Source organism: Leptodactylus fuscus, chromosome 2 (genome assembly GCF_031893055.1).
Source record: "Leptodactylus fuscus isolate aLepFus1 chromosome 2, aLepFus1.hap2, whole genome shotgun sequence".
NCBI classification, from domain to species: domain Eukaryota; kingdom Metazoa; phylum Chordata; class Amphibia; order Anura; family Leptodactylidae; genus Leptodactylus; species Leptodactylus fuscus.
In genome coordinates this window covers 104,808,383-104,836,021 of record NC_134266.1, presented here as the reverse complement: position 1 = coordinate 104,836,021, position 27,639 = coordinate 104,808,383, and the positions used below count along the sequence as shown (strand labels likewise).

Below are 27,639 nucleotides of genomic sequence, written 5' to 3'. Positions count from 1 at the left end.
TGATCCTAATCGTCGCGCCACTGCAGAGACCAACTTACTGGCGCTTCGACAGGGCCGACGTACGGTCACAGAGTATGCCATGGAATTTAAGAGATGGGCAGTGGACACGACTTGGAAATCTGAGGCGCAACTACCGTTGTTCAGGAGAGGATTATCCAGCGCCATTAAGGACGAACTGGCCCGTTCTGAGGCTCCCTCCAAGTTTGAAGAGTATGTACACCATTGCATACGGATTGATATCCGCTTATCCGAACGAAGACAAGAGAGATGGGCAGCAATGAATCGCAGGGACAGCCCACCAGCATTTTCTCCTGCATTTCCCAAGGAACCTTCTAATAGGCCCCCACAGGAGACTGAGCCAATGCAACTAGATGTTGTACAGAGGTCTGAGAGTAATGCTCGTAGGGAACGCCGGCTGCGTGACGGTCTATGTCTCTATTGTGGGGAGTCCGGTCACTTTCTCATAAATTGCCCGAATCGACCTCGCAGGACTGTCGCAGCCGTGGCCGAAGGAGATTTGTCTGACTGTGAATCAGAAGCCTCAGAAGCGTCACAGCCTTTGAATGCAGTTATTCAGACCCTGTCGTCGGTGGCTTCACACCTGGAGAAGAGGAAGAAGGAGACCCATTGCCTCCTGCCAATTCAGATTTGGACCAACACTCGTTGGATTTCCACCTCAGCAATGGTGGATTCCGGAGCTAGTGGCAACTTCATGGATCTGGCCTTTGCTAAAGAACATGGTATCGCAACCCAACATAGGGCCTCACCCGTGCTTATGGAGACTGTGGATGGTTCCCCCCTGGTATCGGGGCCAATAGATCAGGAAACCAGACCCCTAAGGGTATCCATGCCGCCTGATCATCAGGAAGAACTATCCTTCATGCTTATCTCCTCTCCTCATTTTCCAGTAATCCTAGGCCTCCCATGGTTGAAAAAGCAGAACCCAGCTATCAACTGGGAAACTAGAGAGTTACGCTTCCCTGCAAAGAAGAAGTCAGCCATTTGCCCGGTCACATCTGCTCCTGGCAATCCTTCTAACCTTTTTTCATCAGTCTATTCTGACTTCTTGGGCGTGAGTGACAAGAAGAATGCAGATAAACTTCCACCACACCGGCCATATGACTGTCCAATTGAGCTTTTGCCCGGTGCAGCAATACCGTTTGGCCACATCTATCCTCTAGCCGGGCCGGAGTTAAAGGCCCTCAAGGACTACGTTGATGAAAACCTGGCAAAGGGGTTTATTCGTCCTTCCTCATCTCCAGCAGGTGCTCCAATCTTTTTTGTGAAAAAGAAGGACGGGTCCCTCAGACCCTGCATAGATTATCGGGAACTCAACAAAATCACTGTTAAAAACCGTTATCCACTTCCTCTAATCCCCGAACTTCTGGAACGAGTTCGCCATGCCAAGATTTTTTCCAAATTAGATCTTCGAGGAGCATACAATTTACTGCGGATTAGAAAAGGAGACGAGTGGAAAACTGCCTTTCGGTGTCGGTACGGACACTTTGAATATCTGGTCATGCCGTTTGGTCTATGCAATGCCCCAGCTGCTTTCCAACATTTGGTTAATGACATCTTCCGGGATCTCTTGGATCAGTTCATGGTGGTGTATTTGGACGATATCCTTATTTTTTCCAGCTCTCTACAAGAACATGAGGAACATGTGAAGATTGTTCTGGACCGCCTACGAGTAAACCAACTTTACATTAAACTCGAAAAATGCGAGTTCCACAAGACTGAGATCCAGTTTTTGGGCTATGTAATCTCACAACAAGGATTGTATATGGATATCAGTAAGATCCAAGCAATCATGGATTGGCCGGTCCCGAAGAATACCCGAGAGGTACAACGTTTCATAGGCTTTGCCAACTTTTACCGGCGCTTTATTAAGCACTTCTCAGAGATTGTCAGTCCCATTACCCAACTTACCAAGAAGGGGACAGTGTTCCGTTGGACACCCCAAGCCCAGGAGGCATTTACTCGCCTTAAGTCAAGGTTCACATCCGCCCCAGTATTAATACATCCTGATCCGGAGTTGGCATTTATAATAGAGGTGGACGCTTCAGACAGTGCCGTGGGAGCTGTCTTATCTCAGAGAACAGGAGAGAAGGGTCTCTTGCACCCTTGTGCATACTTCTCCCGAAAGTTATCTTCTGCTGAGAGGAATTACGATGTCGGAAACAAGGAACTGTTGGCGATCATCTCCGCGTTCAAAGAATGGAGGCATCATTTGCAGGGGGCTTCTCAGCAGATTGTCGTACTCACCGATCACCGTAATTTGGAGTTTGTCCGATCCGCAAGATGTCTTTCTCCCCGACAGGTTCGCTGGAGCCTATTTCTAAACCAATTTAATTTTATCATCTCCTATCGACCGGGCTCCCGTAATGGCAAGGCTGACGCCCTTTCCCGGATGTTCTCTACCGAATCGGATTCGGCTCCCTCATTTGAGACTATAGTACCCGACGCCAATGTGGTGGGAGTGATACAGAATGAAGACTTAATTAACGCCTTTAAGGAAGCCTATGTCACTGATCCTCTCTTGTCCCAGCCGGCTAATGACGTTCATCTGACCTTTAAAAATGGAGTATGGTTCCAAGGCCAATGCCTCTACGTGCCTAAGTCTGCCAAACTAAGAGTACTAAGACTGATGCATGACTCCAAGGTGGCAGGTCATAAAGGGGTGCAGAAGACTCAGGAGTTCCTCTCACGATTCTTCTGGTGGCCGGGGTATCAGAGGGATGTTAAAGACTATGTCCGTTCTTGTGTCATCTGTGCCAGATGTAAGACACCTCGGTCTGCTCCGACTGGATTGCTACAACCTCTGCCAGTGCCTTCTCATCCATGGGGATCCATATCTATGGACTTTATTGTCGAATTACCTATCTCTAAGGGTATGAATACCATTCTAGTTGTGGTTGATCGATTAACGAAGGCTGCCCACTTTATACCTTACCCCAGACTACCAACTGCTAAAGACACTGTGGAATTAATTATTCAAAATGTCTTTCGGCTGCACGGGGTCCCCGACGAAGTCATTTCTGATCGAGGAGCGCAATTCATGGCGAGATTCTGGCAAGGATTTTGTTCAGCATTAGACATTAAAGTCCGCTTGTCCTCTGCCTACCATCCGCAGTCAAACGGCCAGACCGAGAGGACCAATCAGACTTTGGAACAGTACCTGCGTTGTTTCATCAGTCATTTGCAGGATGATTGGCTGGATCTCCTTCCTCTGGCAGAATTCTCCTATAACAATTCCCAGAGTGCTTCTACAAAGGTGTCACCCTTCTATGCCAATCTGGGGTTCCACCCCAAAGTTTTTCCCAGGCTGCCAAGTGATGTCACCATACCGGCAGTTACGGAACGTGTGGCAATCATTCAGCAAAACTTGGAAGTGTTGAAGGAAACCTTGACTGCAGCTCAGGAGAGATATAAGAGATCAGCGGATCAGTCCCGCAGACCAGAACCCATATTCAAAGTTGGAGACTTAGTCTGGCTTTCTACAAAAAATTTAAAACTGAGAGTACCCTCCCCGAAGCTGGGGCAAAGATTTGTAGGACCATTTAAGATAAGTGCCATCATCAGTGCAGTGGCCGTTAGATTAAAGCTCCCCAACACCATGAAAATCCATCCAGTATTCCATGTTTCCCTATTGAAGGCTGCTATCCCTAATCCGTTCCCGGGACGCGCTGCCCAACCACCCGATTCAGTATTGATTGATGGTGAGGAACAATTTTTGGTGGAAGAGATTCTGGATTCTAGAATCCATAGGAACCAATTACAGTATCTGGTCAAGTGGGAAGGGTACCCGCCTGAAGAAAATTCTTGGGAACCTGTTGATAATATAAATGCTCCCCGTCTGGTGTCCAGGTTCCACCGAAGACATCCCGGTAAGCCTGCCCATAGGGTGTCCGGAGGCCACTCCTAAGATGGGGGTAGTGTAAGGATCCAGTTCTGTTTTTACGTTTCACCTGTCTGTGGGCAAGTCTGCCTCGTTGTAAGATGGCCGCTATAGCTTCGGTGGCCATCTTGCCTGCTCTTGAGGCTATATTAATGAATGCACCTGTGTTCCTCCCTGCTTGAGTATCAGTCAGATCTTTGTCTCGGCTGCCTCTAGCTCTCCGCCTCTATTGTGAAGAGTCCTGTGGTTCTCTTGTTCCAGAGTTCTGCCATTTCCTACCATACCTGCATCTAGATACCTGTCTTCCTCCCGGCTGTTGCCCTTCAGCTTATCCCCTCAGCTGCACATGAGCTCCCCCTGATTGATTCAGTCTCTCATCAGGAAAACCTCTAGTGCTACACAACCTGCCTTTTACTACCGGCCGAACGCTACCCAGCTGTGCTGCAACTGACTGTAAGTTCGTCTCTTCTTTGCTGTAACTATTGTCTGCTGTGCATTTCCCCTATCAGCCATAGGTGTCCACAAGAGCATTCACACATAGTGTAACATTAAGGTGACATAATGTGGAGGTAGCAGCAGAATGAGGAGGTCATACAATGCCCGGTGACAGAGTGTAGAGGTGGCAGCAGCATGAGGAGGCCATAGGGTGATCCACTGACATAATGTGGAGGTAGCAGTAGTGTGAGAAGACCACAGAGTGGCAAGGTGATATAATGTGGAGGTAGCAGCAGTGCCCAGTGACAGAGTGGGGAGTTGGGTGGCACAAACAGTTCCCACTGACAATTGTGGCTGTAAGACGGAGCACATGGCATCAGATGTGTGGCATCAGGCAGGTAGCAGCATCAGAAGAATAGCTGAGGCAGGTAGCCAGAAGAAACAGGTCTTTTTTGTCAAGGTTTGGATGAGGCAGCATGGATGATTTAATCTGATGCATCAGGCATTGGAGGGTGGAAATCCTGGCTGATCCACACCTGTTTCATCTTGACAAAGTTCAGTCTCTCCACATTTTGGGTGGCAAGTTCTCTTTGGGGTAACTATGGCCCCTGCCGCACTAAACACCTGCTCTGATGCCACACTACTGGCTGGACAGGACACCTTTTCTAGAGCAAACTTAGCCAGTTGCAGCCACAAATCCAGTTTGGCTGCCCAGTAGTGCACTCCAAGCAGGGTGCACTCCAAGCATGCTACCACCTGCTGGTTCAGGTTACAAATTGTTATGGATAATCTCCGCAGTTATCTGTTATAAAGCCATTGTGTGTTGAAGGGAGAAAATTACAGGCATTTGTGCCATTGATTAGTAGCAAAAGAAATAGATAGTTATTAACAAGCTCATCCTTGCTGTATAGTGGAGTGCCCACATCATAGAGTACTTATCTGGCTGAGGGAACAGAAAAGGACAGAGGCAGGTTGAGGACAGGAGAGGGCAACCAGAGTATTGAACCAGAACAGGGTTCATTTGGGGTGTTTGCAGCCTGGATAATAGGAACAATTCTAGTACACCTTGATGCACTGACTGCTATTATATTTCTGCTTATTGCTGCTCAAGGCTTTATAACAGATTAATGCATAACAATCCTTTCTTTTGCCACTACTGCATGGCAAAAATGCCTGTAAGTTTCTCCCTTCAACACACAACTGCGAATAAGCCAATTATTTTATAACTGCACCGCACAAGGACTAATAAGACCCCAATAATTTGAATTACACAGTTATGATCTATTACAAACCTGCAATAAGCAGCAGTATAATGGCAGTCATTTCAGCAAGGTGTAGTAGGATTGTTCCTATTACCCAGGCTGCAAAGACCCCAGATGAACCCTGTCCTGCTTCAATACAAATTCCTCCCCATCCTTTTCTTAAATTTGGATCGAATTCGACTTTGTTAGCATCGATTGGCTCATCTCTAGCTGTAATCAAAATTACCCACTGGGCAAATGTAATTTTTTCTTTTTTTTAAACTGTAATTTTTATTAAAGAGTTTTACAATAAAATTTACAACAACAAAGAAAAATAGAAAAGGGGCTACAACATGTGGCATAACAATCTGACACTATGAACCAAATGCAAAACCAACAATAAGACAAAAAACAACAGACAAAGGACAGGGAAGGAAGAACAGATGTCATATACCTGTTATGGTGAACCTATGGCACGCATGCCCTTTATGCTGGCATGCATGCAGTCACCCAGATCGCTCACTAACAGGGAAACCAGTACAGGATTCCCCATTAGTGAGTGATCGCTGCTTTCTGCTGGATGTGCACTTGCACATCCAGCTGAAAGCTGTCAGTGTAGTCTGTGGATTGCGTGACCACGGCCTACACTGACTGCAGTGTGACCTCTGCCCCGATGAAGGCGCAATGACGTAAGTCATCAGCGCCCGCAGTCAACAGGAGAAGGACGCCCGGCGGCTCTTCAGGTAAGTCTACTTCTATTTCATACTGTGTGGGGAGGGGGACTACTGTCTAACATTTACTACTGTGTTAGGAGGGGGGCTACTGAGGAACATTTACTACGGTATGGGCAGGGGGCTACTGTGGAGCATTTCATACTGCGTGGGGAGGGGGACTACTGTGGAACATTTACAACTGTGTGGGGATGGGGGCTACTGTGGAGTATATAATGCTTTGTGGGGGCCACTGCGGGGCAGATTGTACTGTGTGAGGGCCACTGCAGGGCAGATTGTATTGTGCGGGGGTCACTGTGGGGCATAATGTACTGCAGATGAGGCAGATGTGCTATTAGTACAGGCTGTAATAACATTTCACGGTCACTATAAAACAGATCCTGTGTGATGTAAATAGTGAACATTAATTGTTCAAAAGTACTAAATGCAGTGGTCTTTACCTTTCAGTACAAGCTCTATAAAGCTTCACACGACTATAATTTGTGGGTCCGCAATGGTGTATCCACAGAGTTTTAAGGTTTAATTGCCATGTTGGCACTCCGCAATAATTTATTGGGTTTTGGGTTGCAGTTTGGGCACTCAATCTCAAAAAGGTTCGCCATCACTGTAATATACCATATAGAATACAGTAGGTCTCCCAGTGTGACTAAATGGCATCAAATGCATCCACAGTGTGGTTGGTTGAGAGTTGCAGTCAGGAACTCAAGACTACAGACATACTCCATGTCATTTTTAATGCAGAGTGAACACTATAGGAACAAAATGCAAAAGATAAAGATAGAATTGTGGGGGGGTTTCATATGCATCCTCTAAATACATTAATAAAAGCTAATGAAAACATTATATGTACCTCAAAATGGTGCCAATTAAAAGTAGAATTATTGCAAAGAATAAGCCCTCACATATCTGTGTCCACAGAAAAGTAAAAAAGTTCAGAATTTTGGAAGGCAGGGAAGAAAAATTTGAAAAAAAAGTCGTTGAGCATTAATGTCCATAATGCATACCCTGTGTCCTTAAAGGGTCAAGTGCATGATTCTGACCAAATGCTACAGTTTCCTAAAGGATATGTTGGCACAGCTCATTGGGTGCTTAAATTCTTCCTCAATTCTTGCCTTTTGGGATAAATGACGACTAAGGTAGTCATCAACAACTTACAGCATTTTTCCAGGATCTTCTACCATATACCCAAAAGAAAGTGTCGTAATTGTGTGATGTTTGGATTGTGCAGTTGCAGTTTATGATACCCTAAATCTGTTGCTTTTATATTTGAATAGGACTTTCAACAAACACTCCCACGACAACATCATCTTCTCCACGCGTGATATTAAATTTTGATATTGGTCCCGCTGCAGCCTACCTCTCCCCACTTGCTGTTCATAATGGCTTTTTACAGTTACATGTCCAAGACTTTAGTTCGGAGATTCCTATTTCGGCTCTAACTCATATAGGACCTTTCCTTGAGGATGAGCAAATTCCTGAAATTTTGCCAATGATTATTCAAGTTACCAACAGCAAGATTATATTGAGAGTGAGTATGAAGTATTGCTTAATTTCAAACAGAGCAAGGTTTTGTGTTAGTAAAATGACAACCAGTTATGTAAAAGTGTCTCAACCTTTGTTGTATAGCCTTAATAAAATGGCAAATTTATATACGTACTCAAAGCTTTTTCTGGAAAGTGCTTGTACACACGGTGGGGAGAATTTAATAAGACCATTGTTTGTTTATTAAGCCAGTCTTAATTTATTTTCGCTACCTTGAGATGCACCAGAATGATTACAGAGATGTAACTTGGGTGGTCCATGCACCAGAAATTAAAATCTATGCCAGTTTTTGGTGCAAATAATTTTAAATGTGTTGAATAATGTTAAATTTATCAAAGCCATGCCAATTCCCACTGTTTTTTTAAAGAGTGCCATGAAATGTGGGGAAAAGAGTAAAAAGTCGCAATTTTGGTGGACTGAAATTTGTGAAACTAGTGTAAAATGCAAAATCACGCCATTTACTTGAAGGTATGCTAGGTGGGATAAAATTGAGCAAAATAAATTGAATTAATAAATTGGGTGATAATTACTAAATGTGTTAGCATTCCCCTTATTAATAGAATGTGACCATAAAAAATCTGACCCAGCACTGTTTATGCACTCTCATTGTCTACGGACACACCTCATTTAGAAACAGTCCAGAGAAAGTAAGTTTATTTATAACTGAGGAACAGCTCACTGAAGATCTTTAAGAAAAAGATGTTTTGCAATGGCAAAACGGACATGTCAGGAGAGCTGATGTGTCCTTCTCAAACGCTGTGTTTCATACTGCCTAACTAGATATTACACAGTTGTGCACAATAGTTTCATATCAAAGGCAGAATTTGTGAGATATGTAACTAAAACCCAGGCAGGTGTCAGACAGAAACAGGCAAGTGGAGTGATTCTGAACTCTGACAATGAATACTTATGATTGGAGCTCTGGGTCATGCTTTAAAGCCTAAATACATTTTCAAACAACTTTTGACTTCATTGCAGAATTTGTGTTATTAATAAATTGTGTAATATACTTTATTAACAAATTCTGGCTCTGTACTGTGAAATCCTGAATTTCTTTATTCTTTCCCTTTCTTTTTTATTAAGTGCTGTACCCTGCTTCTCACTATTCTAATTAAGAGATTATAAATAACAGTTATTATTTCAGGCATTACAAAATGTAGAAACATTAACAGTTTGAGTTACAAGTTAACTGCCCCTGCTTACATTTAGCATTTTTACCTTGTATCATCTCATCTAAATCCAAATAGAGATTATTTTTTAACAAAGACAACATTAAGCATCATAATAACAATATAATTAATTATTTGCCCTTATTGTGCAACAGGATGATGGTCCTCGTATCTACTCCTCTCCAATTGTTCCTGAACCAGTTGCTTTCTCTGTGGAGAACCTTAAAGTTCAGCGGCAAGAGGATGGAGTTTTCTGGCTCACTGGTAGGTATATTGATAGTTTATGAAAATTCTCTAATCTTATTTGTATCATAGAAAAATTATAAAATAGAAATGTTAATGGTGTTTCATACAGGTTCAAAAGAGTCATAGAACCATCTTGAGCACTAGAAGGAAGAGCTAAAAGCACTGTTGCTATTCAAAATTAGTACTGCACATTGAAGCGCTATTGTTAGGATTCCATACACCTAACTAAAAACACAAGAACATGTAAGGGCTAGTTCACACGTGGCTAAAGGTGCGGATTTTGACAGCGGAATCCACGTCATAATCCACCGCTTTACAATTGTGGTCTATGGAGATCACTAGCGTTCTTTTTTCCGCTATCGGCAACTGCCGATAGCGGAAAAAAAGAAGCGGGCTGCTCTTTCTTCAGGCGGATACCGCGGCTCGCTGAGCCACGGCTTCCACCTGACAGCTGCAACCTCTGACATCGGCCCATTCCTTTGAGCCGACTCTGGGGTGGGGGGAGCCGCGACCGCGACATCGTGGCAGGCAGGTTTTGACCATATTTTGACTTGGCTCCCACTGGTTTGAGGGGTATAGTTTTGATGAATATGGTGTAATTTTATGAGGTTTCTTATATATAGCCATTTAATAGCCCCTTTCGAACTGAATTGGTCCAATACAAGTGGGTCTTGGAAATTTTCTTGAAAATTTGCAAAATGTTCATTAGATTTTTAAGTATTCTGGCCATTTTCCCGCTGCATTCGGAGTAATCTCTGGGGCCGGCGTCACGTTGCCATGACAGCTGGAAGTCTTGTGAAGGCTCCCTGACCTGTCATTCTATTTCTTCTATTGCACGCTACGCTAGGTAGCCTGCAATAGAAGAGCCGGTATTTTGCAATGCATTAGCATTGTAATGTATTGTATTAGTGATCAGAGACCCCTGGGGTTCAAGACCCCAAATGCAAAAAAAAAAGTTAAAATTAAAAATATTAAAAGTTCAAATCACCCCCCTTTCCCTAGAACACATATAAAAGTACTTACTGTATTTTTCGAACTATAAGACACTTTTTTTCCTCTAAATATAGGAGGAAAATGGGGGTGCGTCTTATAGTCTGAATGCAGCGTCTGTGCGTCTCTGTCCCGTCCCTGTCCCGTCTGTGCGAAGCAGAGAAAGGCTTCAGATAGAGGGTACAGTCGGCGCAGGCAAGTTAGAAGAAAGCCTGTGGCGCCTGGACTTGTTTATCATGCCCCTACACTGAAGCCCCTTCCTGACATCTGCCGTTTCATTACGGTAGATGTCGGGTCTTAAAGATGGCGGCCGCTCTTGCAGAGCGATTGCCATAGCTACCAAGTCTCCGCTGTACAGGAGACCCGATAGCTATGGCAATCGCTCTGCAAGAGCGGCCACAAGTCTTAAGAGCAGGACTATCCAGGTCTATCCCTGTGGACATTGTATCCTATTACTGGAGGCGTCCTGAAAGTCTGGGGGATGGCAAAAGAGTGCACACTTATCTGTGCCGCAGTGCAGCGTGGAACATCTATTATGGCCTGTGCATGCCTGTCTGTGTTACAGTCGCAGGCCTGGAAATTGTGTGGGAGGTTTCAGCTTTCCCTTTATGTTCAGTACATAGTCTAAAAGCACTGATGTCTATTGCTATGGCCTGTGCGATTGCTATGGCCTGCGCGCACCTGTCTGGCTGGGCTTCGCCCACTGCCTTAAAGCGCAGCTAATGTGAACAGCAACCTGTCAGATGGCAGTGAGTTTTTTCCAGCAACTCCCACAGCTCAGGTGAGGTAAGGTGAGGGTACACCAAGACTACTTTTGTGAGTGAGCAAGTCCCTTTTTAATTAAAAAAAAAAAGTTTTTTTGTGTTTCAGTCTATAAGGAAACAGACTTTTATGTTGAGTGCACTGGGTCTAGAGTTCAATACTGTTTGTACTCTACCCGAAGGCTGGATGTGCCTGTTGCCAGCTGCGGCATCTGCCTGTGGGCTGCCTGCCACTTGCCTACTAAGGGTAAGTTCACACGGATGAAAGTGGAGCGCCATCTGGCACGTATACACGTGCCGGCAGATGACGTGCTCAAAATGCTCCCATTCATTTCAATGGGAGTTCGGATCGTATACGCTGCGTTATTTTGCGGCCGCAAAATCACGGCCGCAAAATAACGCAGCGTAGACGATCCAAACTCCCATTGAAATGAATGGGAGCATTTTGAGCGCGTCATCTGCCGGCATGTGTATACGTACCAGATTGCACTCCACTTTCCTCCCGTGTGAACTCCCCCTAACAGCTATTGTGTCGGCTTGACTACCTGGCTCATCTCACTGTTGGCTACTTGGGCAGCCATCTGCAGCATCTGCCTGACTCGGCTACTGGCCTCCTATAGGTGGCTACTTGTCTTGAGTACCTGCTACGTCTGCTCCTGTAGGAACATCATGAGCAGAAGCATCTTGCTGGCGTAGATTATAGACCCTCCACAAGGAGGTGGTTTGGTGAGTACGGATCCGGAATAAAAGTGGAAGCATCTTCCTCACTTCTGGTAGACATCCGTACTTCCTTGTCTCAGCTCGCAAAGAAGACATGCCCTGAAAGGCGTTCCCTTTCGCTCCCCTCTATGGTGAGGCTCCAGATGGGCGATGACTCAGAATCGTCTGATAATGAATCTATTCATTCCAGCAGACCTATCTTCCACTATGACCAGACTACGAGGCTGCTGAAGTCCATCTGGTCTACAGTTGACCAGGATGTTGACGGGGAAGCCTTCCACGGTCCACCACTGGGGGGCACATTACCTTCCATGTGGACGCATCTCTGGCCAGCATCATGCATCAGCAATGGAAACAACCTGAGAAGGGACATTCCTCTACGAGAGTCTTCAGGTCCCTGTTCCCCATGGACCCATCACAATGGGACAAGTGGGGGCCTCCCCCAAAGGTGGACCTCGCGGTGGCTAAACTATCACATCAGACTGTAGTTCCCTTAGAAGATGGCTTAAATCTTCAGGACCTCCTGGACTGCAGAGCGGATTCAAACCTAAGGAAGGTGTATTCTGCCACCTCAGCTCAAGCCTCAGTAGCCATAGCCTCAACTGCCGTCACAGATTTTCTCTGGACCCGCCTTTCTCAGTTGGAACTCGACATTGACAAGGTGGGGACCTTCTGCTCTCTGTACAAGGAGGACAATCCCATGGCAGTGGATGCCCTGTCCATCCCGTGGAGTTTCAGGCTGTTCTACATCTTCCATCCAATTTTAATCATACCAAAGGTATTGATCAAATAAAAACAGGACCAAGCCTCGGGAATTGCCATAATCCTGTTCTGGCCAAAAACGGCTTGGTTTGTCCAGCTCATGAAGATGAGTCAAGGCATATACTGGAGGCTTCCCCCCTCTCCCAGACCTGTAACCCAAGGAGAGCTGAGATGCCAAGATCTGAGGAGATTCAACCTGACAGCCTGGAGGTTGACCAGTCCCTATTAAGAAATAGAGGACTGTCTCAAGCCGTTCTGAAGATGCTCACAAGCGGCAGAGCTGTGTCTACTAATAATAACTACAAAAGAATTGATAACATCTTCAATGCCTGGTGTCTTGGACATGAAGTGGACTCCTCCGATCCCCCCAGTAAGGGCGATCCTGGATTTCTTCAGAACGGATTAGGCAGAGGGCTCGCTGCTGCCACCCTAAAGGTACATGTAACCGCTCTGTCCATCTATCTGGGGAGGCGTTTGTCTCAAGATCCTTTAGTGAGCACCTTTATTAAGGGGCATCTAGGCTGAGACCTGTGGTTATCACTCCTGTCCACCAATGGGACCTCAATACGGTCCTTTCGGCACTATTCACAAAGCCTTTTGAGCCTCTGTAAGAGGTGGAACTACAATTCTTGACCTACAAGACAGCCTTCCTCTTGACTATAACATCAGCCAAAAGGGACAGTGAGTTGCAAGCTCTGTCTTCGGAGAAGCCATATACCTCCTTTTTTCCAGATTGTGTTCAGCTCAGGTTCCTTCCAGGCTTTAGGCCCAAAGTTCCTTCTACCACAAACATAAACCAGCTGTACCGGTATTCTTTCCATCTCCTTCCTCAGCGGATGAAGAAAAATTTCATACTCTGGATCTCATCAGATGCCTAAAAATCTATCTCCAACGTACATGTCACTTCAGGAAGTCTGAGGATACCAAATTTATATGGTTTTATTAATATTTTAACCCCTTAAAAAAAATCCAAAACTGTTAAAAAAATTTTTTTCTAAAAGTCGCCATATTCTGACAGCCGTAACTTTTTTATACATCCGTGTACGGGGATGCATAGGGCGACTTTTTTTGCGGAGTCAGGTGTACTTTTTAGTTCTACCATTTTCGGGAAATGTTATTGCTTTGATCACTTTTTATTAAAATTTTTTATCAGAATCAAAACGGTGAAAAAACGGTGGTTTGGCACTTTTGACTATTTTTGCCGCTATAGCGTTTACCGTACAGGAAAAATATTTTTATAGATTTGTAGAGCGGGCGATTTCGGACACAGGGATACTTAACATGTATGTGTTTCACTGTATTTAACTACTTTTATACACTCACCGGCCACTTTATTAGGTACACCTGTCCAACTGCTCGTTAACACTTAATTTCTAATCAGCCAATCACATGGCGGCAACTCAGTGCATTTAGGCATGTAGACATGGTCAAGACAATCTCCTGCAGTTCAAACCGAGCATCAGTATGGGGAAGAAAGGTGATTTGAGTGCCTTTGAACGTGGCATGGTTGGTGGTGCCAGAAGGGCTGGTCTGAGTATTTCAGAAACTGCTGATCTACTTGGATTTTCACGCACAACCATCTCTAGAGTTTACAGAGAATGGTCCAAAAAAGAAAAAACATCCAGTGAGCGGCAGTTCTGTGGGTGGAAATGCGTTGTTGATGCCAGAGGTCAGAGGAGAATGGCCAGACTAGTTCGAGCTGATAGAAAGGCAACAGTGACTCAAATAGCCACCCGTTACAACCAAGGTAGCCAGAAGAGCATCTCTGAACGCACAGTACGTCGAACTTTGAGGCAGATGGGCTACAGCAGCAGAAGACCACACCGGGTGCCACTCCTTTCAGCTAAGAACAGGAAACTGAGGCTACAATTTGCACAAGCTCATCGAAATTGGACAATTGAAGATTGGAAAAACGTTGCCTGGTCTGATGAGTCTCGATTTCTGCTGCAACATTCGGATGGTAGGGTCAGAATTTGGCGTCAACAACATGAAAGCATGGATCCATCCTGCCTTGTATCAATGGTTCAGGCTGGTGGTGGTGGTATCATGGTGTGGGGAATATTTTCTTGGCACTCTTTGGGCCCCTTGGTAGCAATTGAGCATCGTTGCAACGCCAAAGCCTACCTGAGTATTGTTGCTGACGATGTCCATCCCTTTATGACCACAATGTACCCAACATCTGATGGCTACTTTCAGCAGGATAATGCGCCATGTCATAAAGCTGGAATCATCTCAGACTGGTTTCTTGAACATGACAATGAGTTCACTGTACTCCAATGGCCTTCACAGTCACCAGATCTCAATCCAATAGAGCATCTTTGGGATGTGGCGGAACGGGAGATTCGCATCATGGATGTGCAGCCGACAAATCTGCGGCAACTGTGTGATGCCATCATGTCAATATGGACCAAAATCTCTGAGGAATGCTTCCAGCACCTTGTTGAATCTATGCCACGAAGAATTGAGGCAGTTCTGAAGGCAAAAGGGGGTCCAACCCGTTACTAGCATGGTGTACCTAATAAAGTGGCCGGTGAGTGTATGTGTTGTGTTATATGTGTTCTAGCTATGTGTGTGACCAGCCTGCAAAAGAAAGTGAATGCAGACCGGCCGGGGAGCTTTTACAAGGCTCCCGACTGTCATGGAAACGTGACGTCGGCCCTGGAGCTTGCGCCGCCGGGAAAATGGCGCCTCTGGCGCCTTTGACCGCGGTGCCGGAGGAGTTAATGTCTCCAATCGGTCCGGGGACTAATCGGAGACATTAGCGCCAGTTGTCTACTGCGTAAAGCATATAGTTACACACCCGGCATGCACTGTACTATTACGGCGGATGTGGGGAAAAGGTTAATATATTGTATTACTCTTGTATTTACACACGGGGGGGGGGGGGGGGGGGGGGGGGTCCTTGTGCCTTCTTATAGGCCAAGCCATGTTAATTAATTGGCTAATTAAAATTCCGCTTGTGCTGCTGTTAGGGTTAAGGGAAACTAGATTATCTTCATAATCCTTCGTTATTAACAAATTTGTATTGTATGACACCATTTCAATTTTTTAACTATTGTGAATTTTTCCCAAAACTAACTACATTTGTTATTAATTTCATAAATAAATATGAAAAATATAGATCAAAGTTTGCCACTAACATGAAGGGCAATGTATCATGGGAAAACAGTCTAAACATTTTATTTGGATAAGGTAAAGTCTTCTAAAGTTATTACCACATAAAATGACATGTCAGATTTGAAAATGGATGGCTAAAGATGATTTTAGGTCATGTCCTTATGAGGTTAAAGTGAATGTGAGTGGGGATTCATCTGTTGATAAGAACCCACTTTTATTATGGCAATTAATACTCAAGATAATATTAGATAATAATAGATATTTTTATCTTCTCAGGATATGAATCTTCTAGTCTATTTTCACTACATACAAAAAATACTTCTGAAAATCTACCTGACAGCAAAGAGGTGAGGTGACAAAAAACATAATTTTAAATATAATTTTCTAGTCATTTGTTCTGAGCTGTGTCCACACAAGTCTTCTCTATGTGCAGCGTAGCTGATTTGTATCTCTGTAGTATGAAATGAGCAAACTGCATTTTGTTAATTTTCCGTATGCCCTGGAAAAGCTCCCAGCAAATATCTGTAGGACCCTAGTCACCCAATGGAGATCCAAATAGTAACAAAACAGACAAAATCTTTTATTTTCTGTATTTTTATGACTATAAAATGCACTTTTTAGCCAGGAAACATCTTGCTAGAAATTTAATACGTTTTAAAGTCCAAAGTGAGATCCAGCAATGTCAGATTTCCCTGACTGGTTGGTTAAAGTGGACTATTCACCACCTCCACTAAAAGTTCTTAGCATCTGTTACTAAGTGCTGCTCCACTGGTTCTGGCATAGTAGCACATCAGGCACCAAAACTATCTGCTCAGCAACGGTGGGGGCAAAAGAGAAAATTCTTACTGTGCTGGAATCAGTGAAACAGATCCTATCAACACATACTAGCACTTGAATAGTTGTAGTTGGTGAACGGTCCTCTTTAACCCTGTCCCTGCCACCCAAATACATTCATCCAGGATATCACTTTTGTAGCAGAAGACGTATGTAATACGTCCTTAAAACTAAAGCCAATATCTCAGGATTGGTTAGGGCTATGAAAATAATGTTGGATTGGATAGATGAAGTGAATCTCAAACTTAAAATGATACCAAGGTCATACATCTGGTGCAATTTGCTGGTGAATACGCTATGCAGCATTGCGATCCCAATGCAGATCTCAATTCCCGTCAGCGTTTTAAACAGCGAATCACTCCGAATTTGTAAGGGCTATCACAATGATCTTGGTATTATTTAACAGATAAGTTCTCATCTTTAAAATGAATCCAAGATCATCTTCAAACAAATGTATAATAAAAAGATGTACAATTTTCAAATTTACTTTCTGTATCAATTCCTCGCGATTTTCTAGATTTCGGCTTGCTGTCATTCATTCTGTTACTTCTAGAGGATAAAACTCTGACCATGGTCATGTGATTTACGGTCCATGGTCATGTGAGGAGCACACAGGTGCACAGCTCATTACCAGGCAGATGTCTAATTATTGTGCTGTGACTGTAACGAGTGACACCTGTGTACACATCACATGACCATGGACCGTAAATCACATGACCATGGTCAGAGTTTTACCCTCTAGAAGTAACAGAATGAATGACATAAAGCTGAAATCTAGAAAATCGCGAGGAATTGATACAGAAAGTAAATTTGAAAATTGTACATCTTTTTATTGTACATTTGTTTGTCAATATTGGTCTGAAAGTGGCCAATCCCTTTAAGGTTAAAGCCCAACATTGCAGAAACGCAGCTTTTTTTGTTGCAGTTTTTTGAGCCAAAGCCAAGAATGGCTACAAAAGGAATAGGTACTCTATAAAAAGTTCTCATACTTCTCCCTTCTGCTCAATGCACTCCTGACTTTGGCTCAAAAAAACCGCAACAAAATCTGCAACAAAAAAAGTTGTGTTTCCGTAATGTGGGGTCTCAGCCTAAAGCTGCTGAATCAGGAATGAGGGGGAAGGTGTAGAGCTGCAGACTGCTGTGATTATAATCGTTTGTGCATAACCTGTATGTGACCCCAATCCTCTCTTCTATTTGCTCTTTTATTGTAACATAGAGAGATAATGTAATACCCCTCTGAGCCTAATCAAAAGGAGTATTTTTATGTAATACCCCTCTGAACATAACCAAGAAGTTGTTGGCACTGTGATCCAGAAGTTTACTATCATCCAGTGGCTATAAAGAGTTGCACCAAACACTTACACAACACAACAAAGTCATCAATAAAGTTTACATTTCACCTTGTCCCTATCCTCATCATACCCGATTTAAAAAAAAAAAAAAAAAAATTGCCTGGAAAACCCCTTTCATTGCACAACCCTAACTCCAGGGAAAAAAAAGAAAAGTATAATAATGAGATAACAATGGATCAACAGTGAGTAAAAGCATATATAGCTATTTTTCCAGATATAACGGCATGTGAGAACAGCCTTTCATATCTTTTATATGTATTGTCATTACAATACTTAATTTCTCTGAAAACATGGCTCTTTTAAGCACTACTGTGTGGATTCACATCTGTATCAATGTATCAATTTATGCAAACAACTATTGATGTTTAAGTCTGGAGGTGAACAATGATGTGGATGATTTGTCCTTAATACAGAATTAAAAAGGCCAAAGTCTAAAGACCTTAAATGTTCTGTTCTCTTTACAGGAGCTCCAGCAAGAATTGTTAACAGCACGTGCAAAACTTGAACAGCAGCAAAAGCAAGAGCAGCGTCTCTTAGAGGAAATAAGGAAATACAACCCAGAATTTCATCTTTGATTGCCAGGTGGCCATCATCACAGTGCCTGTATATTACTAGTCTGCTCACATTATAATGACCCAGATATTTAAAACTTTTTACATTTATCTTAACATCAGGTTTCTACTAGTTTTGGGGAAGAAAAGAAGCAAACTGTTTAGGGCTGGGCCCCCATGATGCAATAACGCTGTTTTACAATATCTGCAAAGTGGATAGTAATCTGGCTAATCTCGTCCACACATTGCACACATAAATCTGCAGCAGTTTACGAAAATGACAGCATGTCTACCTACCAAAATGCTGCTGTTGTTCATATAGATATAATAGGAACGGAAAGTCTGGAAATAAATATTCTGCAGACTTTTTGTGACTTTTTTTTTTTTTTTTTGCTGCGGCTCGCTATGTGGGGCCTTAGCCTAACAATAGATTAACCCTTTCGTGTGTTGAAAAATAACTAAATGCTATTAATACATAGTCCTTAGCAAACAGTGGTAACTGTAACTTGCTGTGCAAGGAATGCACTTTTAACACTTAAATAGGAGCTTTGTACTTCTATGGACATTACTGTTTTCTTGGGTACCATCTTTAAATATCTAATGACTGTTAACATATAGTGAGCTGATCTAATTCAGAATGACTAAGATATTGACTACATAATTATTTAAAGGTGGTATTAGCCACTTACTTCTTAGCAATATGTTATATATCCAGATGTTTGCACAACGGTACATCTATCAAGCTCATCTACAATTAATTATACATGCTGTTTACATTTATAATTTTTCTACAAATAAAATTGTGTTTGAGACATTAGCATTTACGTTTCCTATTCCTATGCAATCAATGAAGGTTTCTGTGTATAAAGTGTTATAACATACATCTTTGTACAATATGCATAAGAAAACTACATTTAAGCTATTGTTTCTATGCATATGTAGGTAAAGTATTTGTAGGGGCAAAATATTGACTCATTTTAAGAATAAAGATAATTGTGCTTACTCTGTTTCACTGCAACTTTTACGTAACATTATTTATTTATTATTCATACATGCTTTTAGAACAACCGTAAGATTAGATGTACTGGGGGAGAAATGGAGAGGACTAAAAATTAGCCTTCTACAAATGTAAAATGTAGCCTTCCTTAGCAGAGTCAGGATGGGTCATGTCCACTTTGAGGGAGCCTTCACATGGAGTTTACGCTCCGCTCATTCTGAACGTAAACTTGTTCAGCATGAGCGGCGTTAAAACAGATCCCATTGATTTCTATGGGTGCCGGCATACGCGCGCTACCCATTGAGAACAATGGCAGGCTTTTTTACCTGTTGCTTTCAATGTGATACGCGGATATCGCATTGAAAGCAATAGGTAAAAAAAAGCCTCCCATTGATTACAATGGGTAGCGCTGTATGCCGGCACCCATAGAAATCAATGGGATCTGTTTTAACGCCGCTCATTCTGAACGAGTTTACGTTCAAAATGAGCGGAGTGTAAACTTCGTGTGAAGGCTCGCTGAAGCTGCACTCAAATCCCCCTCTCATTAACTGGATTATTAAGCCGTTGCACCAAGTAGCTGATGTGCCGTCAAACTTGATAAGGGTGTGTATTGCAGAGCCTATTACAGAACCAGTTGATTTTGCCGGGAAAATCTGCAGACTTTGGAAGCTTCCTCTGGATTTAACAGTTGATCACTAAGGTTCTAGCAGGTTGGACCCCTACGCCCATCTTGTTTTTCACTCAAATTTAGAAGAGGGATGTCCAGATGGACTGCTGTAAAAAGCATCTTTCCTGGTTTTATGTAATCTTTTCCGTCAAATTAGTAGGTAGGATGGATTACTATAATTTTTTTTGTCGCTTTGTGTTGCTTTGCCACGTTAGGCAGTAAATATTTAGGCCCTCATACACAGTAAAATGTTGCTTTCCCCTACAATCTTTTTTATTAAGTTTATTAAAGTTAATTTATTAATTTTAGTGTCCTAGGATCAGTATGTTATGTTCCAGGCGCCATGCTTCACACTGTTATATAATGAAGAGGAGGTATCAGCATGGGCATCCGTATCCTAGTCTCTAGACATGAGCGAACAGTAAAATGTTCGATATTCGTTTCGAGTAGCCACTCAATATTCGACTACTCGAATCGAATATCGAATCCTATTATAGTCTGTGGGGGGAAAATGCTCGTTTCAGGGGTAGGCAACATTCGATCAAATTACACTTACCAAGTCCACGAGTGAGGGTCGGGCTGGATCCTCCGAGAAGTCTTCTCCGTGCAGCGTCCCCGAGGCATTTTCCGGCTCTGAATTCACTCTGCCAGGCATCGGGCCTAAGCAGAGCCGACTGCGCATGCCCGCACTACAAGAAAATGGCTGCTTACAGTCAAAGCGGCCATTTTCTTGTAGCGCGGGCATGCGCAGTCGGCTCTGCCCAGGCCCGATGCCTGGCAGAGTGAATTCATAGTCGGAAGACGCTGCGGGGAAGCTGCACGGAGAAGACTTCTAAAGGTAGGAGAAGAACCAGCGTTGATTGGCCGACTGTATAGCATTCGGTCAATCAATGCTGGTTCTGCATCAAACTTTTCCATTCGAATAGCGAGTGGTATTCGATCAAGTACGAGTATTTCGAATACCATAGTATTCGATCGAATAGCTACTTGATCGAATACTACTCGCTCATCTCTACTAGTCTCACATATGCAGTATGCTAGCCTTGCATGGTACCTTAATTATATAGCAGGAGCTCTCCAGCAAAGTAACAATAAAATTTGATCAATTGTGACAATTGTATAGCACTATGCATAAGTTTTAGACTGTTGTGGAAATCAAGAGTTCTTTCAAAAATAGAAATGCAAAGTGAATGAACAAAAGGGAAGTCTAAATGAAATCAATATTTGGTGTGACCACCCCTAGGTACCATTGCATAAAATCAAGTAGGATTATGTTAGGGGGCATTTTTAAGCAGATGCAGACATTTTACATTTTAAGTGTATATCAAAACAAGTGTACTTAAATATGGTACTTAGGGCACAAGACAGGTAAGCTTTGAAAGTACTGTAGGTAAATTTAGACTCAACACTGGATCAACACTGTAGGGGACTATAGGGTTATAGGTTGGATTTGATGGACTGATGTCTTTATCCAACCTCATCTACTATATAACTATGTAACACGCTGCATTATCCCTTCCTGTCTTAGCAATTGCTGTCATGCAGAACTTCTCTCCATCTCTACCACCAGAGCACACTATCCATATCAGTCCACTATCCATATCTCTTCTTCTTTTTCCCACGTACAGCTCTCACACACTTTTCACTCTATTTAACCACCCCAATTCCTATACTTCTTTTATCAGTTAAAATGAACAAAAGTAACCTCATAAATCACTGAACCACCTTCTGTCTCTTTACATTTTGCTCCTACTAGCTACTGGGGACATCTCTCCTAACCCTGGCCCTCCTTCTTTCACTAACTTTTCCTCTACCTGCACACATAGAAATCCCACAAACCTCATCAATACTGACCATTTTTCCTCTACTTATCTTTCTCCTGTCCCTTTTTACTGTTCTCTCTGGAATGCCTGCTCAGTGTGTAACAAACTAGAATATATTAACAACGTATTCCATAGTAAATCTCTCAACCTGCAGGCCCTCACTGAAACCTGGATCCAGCAGCCTGAAACGGCCTCCCTGGCAGCTCTGTCTCATGATGGCCTACATTTCTCACATACTTCTAGGCCTGACAACAGGCAGGGTGGAGGGGTAGGCATACTTTTATCATCGCAGTGCACTTTTCAGATCATTCCTCCAGTAACCTCACTCACATACCGCCATCAGACTTTTCCACCTACTCTCCTTACAAGTAGCCATTATATGCTGTCCACCTAACTCACCCTACCAATTTCTGGACATTGCTTCTTAAGCTTCCCTCTCTCTATCCTGTGAAATTCCCTTCCCTCATCATGAGTGACTTTAACATCCCTATTAATACCCCTGCGTCCCCACCCCTGTCTCTGATTTTCTCACTAACAACTTCTTTTGGTCTTTTTCAACTCTCCTTTTCCCCCACACACAGATGGCACACACCACAGACTGTGCTCTAGGCGTACAGAATGTCTCTTTAAAATGGTTATCCAGGCATTTTTTATAATACCTAGACAACTGGGAGAGGTGACCATTGAGATCATTGGTCATTGAAATTTCTTCTTACTTCTCCTTACTCCCAAGGTGTAAGGCCATTAACAGACATCAGTGCTGAGGACCTAGCCACTTATTTCCATGACAAAATTGATGAAATCCATCAGAAAATAATTACCCAATCCCCAGACGGCATTGATTCACTCACCTACCACACTTCATCCTGTTCATTCTCACCTTCCGAACCAGTTACAGGAATGCCCCAGATCCTCTCCCTACTACCTGCAGTAGTGACTAGAGATGAGCGAGTATACTCAATCGAATACCTCCGCTGCATAGTTCTTGGTGTAAAAAAAAAAAAAGCGCCAGGGAAGGTGGAAGGGGAATCGAATATTTACCCTCCCCCTACATATTTAACTATGCAAAGGGAGGTATTTGATCAAATACTGCTATTCGATCGAATACTATTCGCTCATCTCTAGTAGTGGCCCTTTCCCCACACACCTTTTCCAGTCTCAGTCGCATGCCAACAATACTTACTTTACTAAAATATTTAACCTCTCTTTCTCTTCTGGAATCTTTTCCTCCTCTTCCAAAGATGCTGTTATAACCCCACTACTGAAGAAATTCTCCTGTCACCCGCGACCTCTCTAACCTCCCCTTCATTTCCTAAATCTGATTTAATCTTTCTGCGAACTCTGTTCTTGACCCCTTACAATCTGACTTCTGCACTATGCACGCTACAAAAGTCTCCAATGAACTCTTGATAGCTAAATCTAATGTTAACCATTCTCTTCTACTTTTTGGGGGAATTTCTCAGTAGCATTTGACACTGTTGATCAACAACTACTCCTTAGTATGATTCACTCTCTTGGCCTCGCAGACACTACATTCTCTTGGTTCTCTTTATATCTCTCAGACCGCACTTTTAGTGTATCATTTGCGGGCTCTGTCTCTTGCCCTCTTTCCCTTGCTTTTGGGGGTTCTTTAGTCCTAGGCACCTTGCTCTCTCTCTACACAGCCCCTATTGGACAAACCATCACCAGATTTCACTTCCTGTACTTTATGCTGATGACACCTAACTATATACCTCATCCTATGACATCACCCCTGCACTAATACAGAACCCAAGTCTGTCTCTCTGCTGTCTCAAATATCATGTTTTCTCGCTTTATCTGAAACTGAATCTATCTAAGACTGAACTACTGCTGCATCAAACAGACCTAACCCTGATATCTCCATTGCAGTCTCCGGCATAACTCCATAACTCCTAGGCAGCATGCCCACTGCCTCAGGGTTATGTTTGATCCAGATCTTTCCTTCACCTTCATATACTATCACTTGCGCACTCATTTCCACCCTACTAAACTCTCCCCTTTACAATCTTTTCTGAATGCAGCAGCCAGGCTCACGTAACACTAACGCTACACTGATCCTCTGGTGTGTGCCAGTGAATGCATGGGTTGCTTATTCAATAAAGATAAAGAATACAATATAAACTCAACATCCTCATCCACAAGGATCTTCATATTGCTGCACCTCCCAACATTTCCTCTCTCATCTGTGTCTATCACCCAACCAATTCTCTCCATTCAGTCATTGACCTAAGACTAACATCTTCTATTATCAAAACCTCCCACTCCAGTATCCAAGACCTCTCACGAGTTGCACTACTTCTCTGGAATGCTGTACCCTGGACAATCAGATTAACTCCCAATTTCTGCAGCTTCAAGCGCATCCAAAAGACACATCTTTTCAGACAGACCTATCACAATTTCTAATCTAAATCTTTCTGCAGTTCGAATCCCTAAAACTAGCCCTCCTCTGTTCACATTACTGCATTATCCCACAGAATATAATGCGTTATTGGAGTGTAATTTTATATGGCCAGGTACCATGTGTACATAAATGGACCCTACTGGCTCATACAGCTTTATTTGTATGTGTAAAGAAAGTAACCTTTATCACAAAACCATCTGGATGACTATATAGGAAATACTACCTCTTGTGTTTCCCCTCTATTTTATAGATTGTAAGCTTTTGCGAGCAGGGCCTGAAATCCCATTGTGTGAATTAATGTATTACTCTGTAATATCTCATTTTGTCTGTAATTGAACCCTACAATTTGTAAATTGTTGTGGAATATGTTGGTGCTTTATAAATAAAATGTATTATTATTATTATTATTATTATTATTAGTCAGGTATGTGATTATTTAGTTATACCATATAGGTGATAATGATCATCATTTTTATATGTAGGTAGAAACATAGCCAGTAACTGAAACAAAAACAGTTATTTAAGGCTATGGCCCCACATAGCGATGTGTAGCAAAAAAAAAACTCTGCAGAGAAATGCAGTCTTGATGGCTAAATCTAATTTTTCTACATTTTTTTTGATTTCTCAGTAGCATTTGACACGTAGCCTTTCTGCTGCAGCCCAAAATGTTGTTTTTTCGCGACTTTCGAATGACTTTTGTTTTTCTGGCAGTGTTTGTGTTTCATTAATAAATTTTAAAATATATTTTATTAACAAATTTTGGCTCATTTCAGTGAATTCCAGTATTACTTTACTGCTTCTTTTTGTGTATGGGCCTGTGTCGTGTACTGAAGAGACAGTGGAGAGGGTCATTTCAAACAGTCATCCTGTGGTGCCAGCGGAACCACCACAGGATTAATGCTGGGAAGACCAAGGAGATGGTAGTGGACTTCAGTAAGCGGAGAAGTGCTCTCTACTCTGCTTTGAGTAGCTCTCCTCTTCCTCCCCAATACAGAGATTTTTATTGTACAGATTTTACCAGTGGCAGGAGGCAAATAAATTGCATTAATCTCAGATAGTCAGTCACATTATATATTATTAAAAAATGACATAATATACAAAAAACATAGGTTAATGTGGCCTTTTTTTTCATGTGATATGTTTTTAGTATATTATGTCCTTCAGTGGCGGCTCCAGCTCCAAGCAGACCTGTGCCAGGGCCCATTCAGGTCAGGTTCAGCAATGAGTGGTTCCATCAATACAGATAGAAGCACTTATCATATTGACAGAGGTGAGCAGTAAGTGTAGATTTCACTCTTAGTGCTTGTAGCAGCTCGGGCACAGAAGACGTGTTAGTGGCAGGATACTAGTTTAAAACTTCAACTTAGCAAAATGGAAGTAGTTTGAGACTAGATGCTATAATACACCTGATGAGCCATTATCCACCAATGATGAAACAAATAGGGTAAGACAGTGGTACAAGGGTGAGTTATTGTCTTCTCTTGTAAGGGCAGGAGCTTTGGGGGCGAGAGATATTGGCTTAGTAAGGGCAAGGAAAAGCCCTGGACAGTGGACATTAGCCGCCCCTACCTCCTTGGACAAGAAGGATCGCTATACATATGTGAAATTGTTGAGATTGAACCATTTCTTTTCCTGACAGTCACACTGTTTTTTACAGTTTTGTATGTGTAATTTTTGGATTGACATAGCTGAGTATGAAATTTATTTGCTGCAATTATGACTGTTTTTACATACATTAGGTTTGAGATTTAGCCATGTGATTGTTATAGAAATGTGATGTCTCTAATTTCTAGCTTGCTTTTCTTATATTTCTTAAAATTCATAGAAGAGGTTTACAGTTCTTGATAAGTGTACTGAGACCCAAGGTTAGACTAAAGACAACATAGGCCACTATAACCGATCAACATTACAGTATGTCTGTAGCTTGTCCTTCAGTTTGGAGGCTGGGTTGAGATTAATACTGCTATGGGCCAAGAGGGGGCAGATTTTGGCATGGAATCCACGTCATAATCCGCCCCCTCACAATGGTGGTCTATAGAGAGCATATTGCCGCTCATGGAAAAAAGAAGCGAGCGGCCCTTTCTTTAGGCAGATACCATGGCGTATGCTTCGTGGCAGCACCCTCCGGCGCATTCATTTTGGCCTACTTCAGCGTGGGAAGCCGTGACAGGCGGATTTTGGCCTTATTCTGACATGGCCTCCCGCATCAGAATCGGGACTAAAATCCGCCATCCGTGCCCCGTGTGAACAGGGCCTAAGAAGCCCCCACCACATAGCTGGGCTACTAAGAATCAATGTTCTCCCAATGTAAAAGCAAAGGTCTCAGCAAGATTTGTGGTGCATAAGGACGAATATGCTTTGATTAGGCAGATGAGTAAGGAGTGTGTCAAGACAATTCTCCAGCCAAAGATATATCATGTTTCTTCACATGTTTCTTCACATGCTCTATTATAATTGACGCCATTTACATTCCTGTATAAAAATCTTATGTTATGTTTTCAATAAACACAACTTGCTTAACACAAACTGCATGTGTCAGGCTGCTTCTCTCTCTGAGCTCATGAGATAGATAGATAGATAGATAGATAGATAGATAGATAGATAGATATAATTGGTACCATTTGACAATCAGAATTTGGAACCAGTTCTGGGTTTCGATAGCCCGTGTACCTAATCATTTGATGTGCGATACTGTGCTGAGCTGTGTATTTAATCCTCTGTTATGTGTTGGTATGTCTTTTTAACTAAGTACACGTCGGAATAGCCTTAAGAAAGACTATTCTTTTCTTACCTTTCTTTTTCTGCTTCGTGCCACCATTCCAGAGACATTTATTGTTCCTTCCATATGTAAATGAGTTGTCAGACAGAACACAGGGACATCCCCTGTGCTGTCCAAAAACTGTCCAGCGATGCCTCTCTATTCTTCTCCCAACCCACCTCTTTGCATGGTCATCGGCCGCATCTTCTGCCAAAAGCTCCAATTGCACATGTCTGTCGGCCATTTTCCTGTGACCAATAGGGGAGGTCATGTAAGAGACCGCTGTTAGCAGCGTGTGCTGGCTTTATTATACAGCCAGCATCTGCCCTGTATGGAGAGCACTCAGACGTTGCTGAGATGTTAAGCCTTTGTTTTTAATTGTAGCTAGGTGATTATGTGTCAGCCTGTCCTTTAAATTTCTCCTCCTGCTGAAGGTTATTGAAAGGTATAGGGTAACACAATCATATCTGGGTCCCCTCTGTCAGGACCTGTAAGTGAGGCGATCTCTTGGGTAAACTGTTTCCCTGAGCCTCGATTCAAGGTCATTTGCTTTTAGTTTAAACTCGCCCATACCAGAATTACCCACATGGGAAGGAATTGCCCTTTTGGAATTTTACTCTCAA

General features: G+C 42.8%; 1 protein-coding gene across 3 annotated transcripts in view; it reads left to right on the top strand.

The window, feature by feature from the left end:
• The window catches only part of BLTP3A (bridge-like lipid transfer protein family member 3A), a 105,743-nt gene extending 87,147 nt beyond the window's left edge, over nt 1–18,596 (top strand). For 2 of the 3 annotated variants that reach the window (XM_075264246.1, XM_075264247.1), the window contains 4 exons: nt 7,580–7,833; nt 9,172–9,280; nt 15,889–15,959; nt 18,263–18,596. In XM_075264246.1, the coding sequence (XP_075120347.1) occupies nt 7,580–7,833; nt 9,172–9,280; nt 15,889–15,959; nt 18,263–18,373 (545 nt within the window). In that variant the 3' untranslated portion in view covers nt 18,374–18,596. The remainder of the gene's footprint in view (nt 1–7,579; nt 7,834–9,171; nt 9,281–15,888; nt 15,960–18,262) is intronic. The other variant, XM_075264244.1, reaches the window with a different exon arrangement.
• The last annotated feature ends 9,043 nt before the right edge of the window (nt 18,597–27,639 follow it).